Genomic DNA, 5000 nt, shown 5'->3' on the forward strand with positions numbered 1-5000 from the left:
TGTGCTGAGTTTGCAGGTGAGAGTAGAAACTTCTTCTTTTACAAAGTGACCCCTCCCTCCTTCTGCCCCTTTTACCCCCCTCTCCCACCCCTAGTTTACCCCCCCCCCGCCTCTTTAGACCTGCCTCTGTGAATGTGTGAAGCTCTTCACTCTGGGTTGGTGGGGCTGGGAGCTCATTCACTCTGGACACCAGAACCACTGCTGGAGGGACCTTCACTCTTTTTCCCGGTTCGGCGTCGTTCGTTCGTTTGCTTTTAACATTTTCGTGCAAATTTAAGATGCAGTCACTAAATATAAACAACTAAACCTCTGAAGGAGCTCTTTCTGGCAGAGTTCTTCAGTAACTAAACTTCTAAAGGAGCTCTTTTTGGCAAAGTTTTCCAGTAACTCAACCTCTAAAGGACCTTTTTGGGCAAAATTTGGCACCAATGCAATTTTGCTAGTGCAGAAGTTTCTAATTGACTTTTGTTCAGTTATTTCGTCTCCAGCGTTAAAACTTAGCCTCCTTTTTCCTGCGGCTAACATGTACAGCATGTTGGAGCACGATATGTCCATGAAAGGCCAAATGTCGGTCCATCACCACCAGCAGCAGCAGCAGCAGCAGGCTGGGCAGGGCAGTGTGATGGTTCCTGGAGCCGGAGGAGCACACCCAGGAACGCATGGTGTCAGCAAGCCAGCGCTACACAACCAGCAGAACAAGAACGCTGACCCCATGGACAAGGTCAAGAGGCCTATGAACGCCTTCATGGTGTGGTCACGGGGTCAGCGGCGTAAGATGGCGCAGGAAAACCCCAAAATGCACAACTCGGAGATCAGCAAGCGCCTGGGCGCCGAGTGGAAGCTTCTGACGGACGCAGAGAAGCGGCCTTTCATCGACGAGGCTAAACGACTGCGCGCTCTGCACATGAAGGAGCATCCGGACTACAAGTACAAACCCAGACGCAAGAGCAAACCGGCGCTGAAGAAGGAGAACCCGGGGGCCAAGTACCCGCTGGGCAGCGCCAGCCTAATGCCCATGCAGGGGTCCGGGGGGAGCCCCCGGATGGATGGGTACGGCTGGGGTCCGGGAGGCGGGTACGCAGCCATGCAGACGGACGCTCTGGGGTACGGTCAGCAGCTCCATCGCTACGAGCTACAGGGCCTACAGTACCCCAGCGCCATGGCAACCGCACAGAGCTACATGAACGGAGGCAACTCATACAGGTGAGCATCAAAATCAGCCCTGAAACGACTTAAAGCCAAAAAATCCCCAAAAACTCCATGAACTTCACTCCAAACAGAGAACAGTAAAGCCGCACTGACAGAGACTGGATGTTCTCAGAAGTTCCACTGTGGTTCTATAAGGGAACCCAGCACTATAGGAACTCTTTAGAACTAATAAGATTTTTTGCTAATTTTATTTCTACTGCAATCAGTCATTCTTTATGGTTACATGGGTTTAGGCTACTTTATCCCTCCTTAGTCAATAATTACAACTTATTATTCAGCATCTACTATCAATTATTCAGTATATACTATCAATAATTCAGTATATTATAATTATTCAGCATCTACTATGAACTATTCTGTATATACTATCAGTAATTCAGTATATTATTATTATTCAATATCTACTATCAATTATTCAGTATGTACTATGAATTACTCAGTATCTACTATCAATTATTCAGTATATTATAATAATTCAGTATCTACGATAAATTATTCAGGATCTACGATAAATTATTCAGTATAATTATTCAGTATCTACTATCAATTACTCAGTATCTACTATCAATAATTCAGTATATTATAATAATTCAGTAACTATGATAAATTATTCAGTATCTACTATCAATTATTCAGTATCTATTATCAATAATTCAGTATAATTATTCAGTATCTACTATGAATTATTCAGTATCTATTATCAATAATTCAGTATAATTATTCAGTATCTACTATGAATTACTCAGTATCTACTATCAATAATTCAGTATATTATAATAAGTCAGTATCTACGATAAATTATTCAGTATCTACTATCAATCAGTATAATTATTCAGTATTTACTATGAATTATTCAGTGTCTACTATCAATAATTCTGTATAATTATTCAGTATCTACTATGAATTACTCAGTATCTACTATCAATAATTCAGTGTATTATAATAAGTCAGCATATATGATAAATTATTCAGTATCTACTAACAATTATTCAGTATAATTATTCATTTACTATGAATTATTCAGTATCTGCTATCAATAATTCAGTATAATTATTCAGTATCTACAATAAATTATTCAGTATATATAATAATGATTCAATAACTGCAGTGAATTATTTAGTATCTGTTAAGAATTATTTAGTGCCCACTATAAATTATTCAGGATCTACTATGAATTATTCACTTTCTTCTGCAAGTACTATCAATACTGATTAATAAGATACACCAATACATACTGAATAGTGCACCATTACATACTGTATACTGTACCACTACATACTGTACACCACACCCATTCTTTGCCCATACATACTGTATACTGTACCAGTCCATACTAAATAGTGCACCAATACATACTGTACACTACAAAAAAATGTATATACAGTAAACTACACACATACCATTTGTTCATACTATACCAATATAAACTATACACTGTGTTATATATTGTGTTCTACTTCTCAGAGTAACATACTGTAGAGTATCTAGTATGATTATCATACTAAGTGATACTTTTTTAATCCCACAAACGGGGAAATTCCACTTCCGCATTTAACCCATCCGTGAAGTGAAACACCACATACACACTAGTGAACACACACACACACACACACACACTAGGGGGCAGTGAGCACACTTGCCCGGAGCGGTGGGCAGCCCTATCCGCACCACCCGGGGAGCAGTTGGGGGTCAGGTGTCTTGCTCAAGGACACCTCAGTCACGGACTGTCGGCTCTGGGGATCGAACTGACGACCTTCCAGTCACAGGGCCAGTTCCCTGACCTCCAGCCCAAGACTGCCCCCAAATACATACTGAGTCTCTGTATCCAGTACGTATCATACTGAATATCAGTCTGTTGTTCATTTGTTCATCGCTGCTTAAAAATACCCTTCTCTCTCCCATCCCCCCATAGCTCCATGTCCTACAGCTCCGCCCCCCAGCAATCTGTGGTGTCCATGGTGAAACCAGACGCAGTGTCCCCGCCCCCCTCTGCAGGCTCCGCCCCCCAGCGTGGTGCACTACACACTGACCTGCGGGACATGATCAGCATGTACATCCCCAACACTGGAGAGGCCCACCCCACCGACACTCACTCACAGAGGGGCTACACCACCAACATCCAGCAGCATTACCTCACCGGCACCACGCCCCTCACGCACATCTGAGCCCCACCTGCACACAACCCCCCCAGACTGAAGGGTCATGTGACCTGATAAGCCCTAACTGGTTGGGCAAAGGCTGAGGCCTGTTTACCGGTGGATGACCGGACGCCTGCCTGAAATCCTCACCAAGTGCCAGTCTAACGTTCCACCGGTGCTTTTGCTCCGAACCTGCAGTCTTGCTAAGCTGGTAGCACCTGGACTTAAATGCCCGAGGCGTACAGACTAGTTTGCTTTCGATTGGCCAGAACAGGATGAGGCGACGCAAACGGCTGCCTGCTGGCATGATCTGTCATTTAGAACAGAGCAATATCGGTGGCTAATGGTGCTAAGCTAAGCAGCAACTTGAGCAAAAACAAAGGTTAAACTTTGCCACGCAAGAACGTGGCTGGTGTTCTGGATTCAGCTCAGCGCTGCGGCGCGTAACCAGTGCAACACTAAACAATAAGTCCAACAATAAAGCGCAAGACCAGGCGATGGACGCGGAACGGGAGGACACTAACGCCGATTAAAATTAGCCGCGTTTCCCACTGATCTGCTGCTGCTTTCCTGGATTCTGCCAGACGTCCAGTAATCGCTGAAGGCCTCGTTTCCGAGCCCTGAGATAAACTCTGCTGCTGCTTTTAGTCACGTTTAGTTTGGCTTTTGTGTAAAAATGTTAAATAAATTAGAAACGTGTTTGAATGCTGTTTTACTGCAGCGCACATGCAGGGGTTAAACTGGAGCTGGGAAGGCGGTGGAACTCGTACGTAGTTCGCTTCTAGAACTACAGTAGTTCTGTAAGCTAACTGACTTAAGCCAGGCAACAGGAGTTTACTCAGCTAGCTTATCACCAACTTAGCCTACACCATAAACATAACAAGCCAACTAGGTAGGCAGCTGGCTAGCAGCGTTTACCTGTATAACTAAGTTGGCTAAAGTTAGCTGGCTAGGCTATTAAGGGAGAGGGCGGTAAAACTCCTGCTAAGCTGGCTAAAGTTAGCTGGCTAGGCTATTAAGGGAGAGGGCGGTAAAACTCCTGCTAAGCTGGCTAAAGTTAGCAGGCTAGGCTATTAAGGGAGAGGGCGGTAAAACTCCTGCTAAGCTGGCTAAAGTTAGCAGGCTAGGCTATTAAGGGAGAGGGCGGTAAAACTCCTGCTAAGCTGGCTAAAGTTAGCAGGCTAGGCTATTAAGGGAGAGGGCGGTAAAACTCCTGCTAAGCTGGCTAAAGTTAGCTGGCTAGGCTATTAGGGGAGTTTTACTAATATCTTTCATAGCCTAGCCAGCTAACTTTAGCCAGCTTAGCGGGAGTTCCGCCTCCCTCTTATGGCATCCCAGCTACAGGTTAGGCTACGCCATGCAGATACCAAACCGCTCGCAGGGCTTTGTCGCTGTGAGAGCGGAACGTCGTATCTCCAGACTGCCACCGGTAAAGGAGAAGGAAAAAGGGAACGGACGTTAATGTAACAGATTCATTTCACAGCGATTCCTGATCATCTCAGTGGGTCAGAGCACGGCGTGACGCGTAACTGTCGTTTTCAAATTAAACAGTGTTCCGGATTGTGGCGGCCCAGTTTAACCCCCGCACGTGCTTCTGCTCCTGTGACGGATCCGAAAGGGAAACGCTGGTGCGCAGATGTGCCGACTGAGGGC

General features: G+C 45.1%; 1 protein-coding gene across 1 annotated transcript in view; it reads left to right on the top strand.

The window, feature by feature from the left end:
* The first annotated feature begins 139 nt into the window (after positions 1 to 139).
* LOC108412841 (transcription factor Sox-19a-like) overlaps positions 140 to 5000 on the top strand; it is a 5064-nt gene continuing 203 nt past the window's right edge. Inside the window, exons 1-2 of the mRNA XM_017685067.2 lie at positions 140 to 1203; positions 3122 to 5000. The exon at positions 3122 to 5000 is cut by the window's right edge and continues 203 nt beyond it. Coding sequence (XP_017540556.1) covers positions 524 to 1203; positions 3122 to 3374 — 933 coding nt within the window. The 5' untranslated portion in view covers positions 140 to 523 and the 3' untranslated portion in view covers positions 3375 to 5000. The remainder of the gene's footprint in view (positions 1204 to 3121) is intronic.

Source organism: Pygocentrus nattereri, chromosome 23 (assembly GCF_015220715.1).
Source record: "Pygocentrus nattereri isolate fPygNat1 chromosome 23, fPygNat1.pri, whole genome shotgun sequence".
NCBI lineage: Eukaryota > Metazoa > Chordata > Actinopteri > Characiformes > Serrasalmidae > Pygocentrus > Pygocentrus nattereri.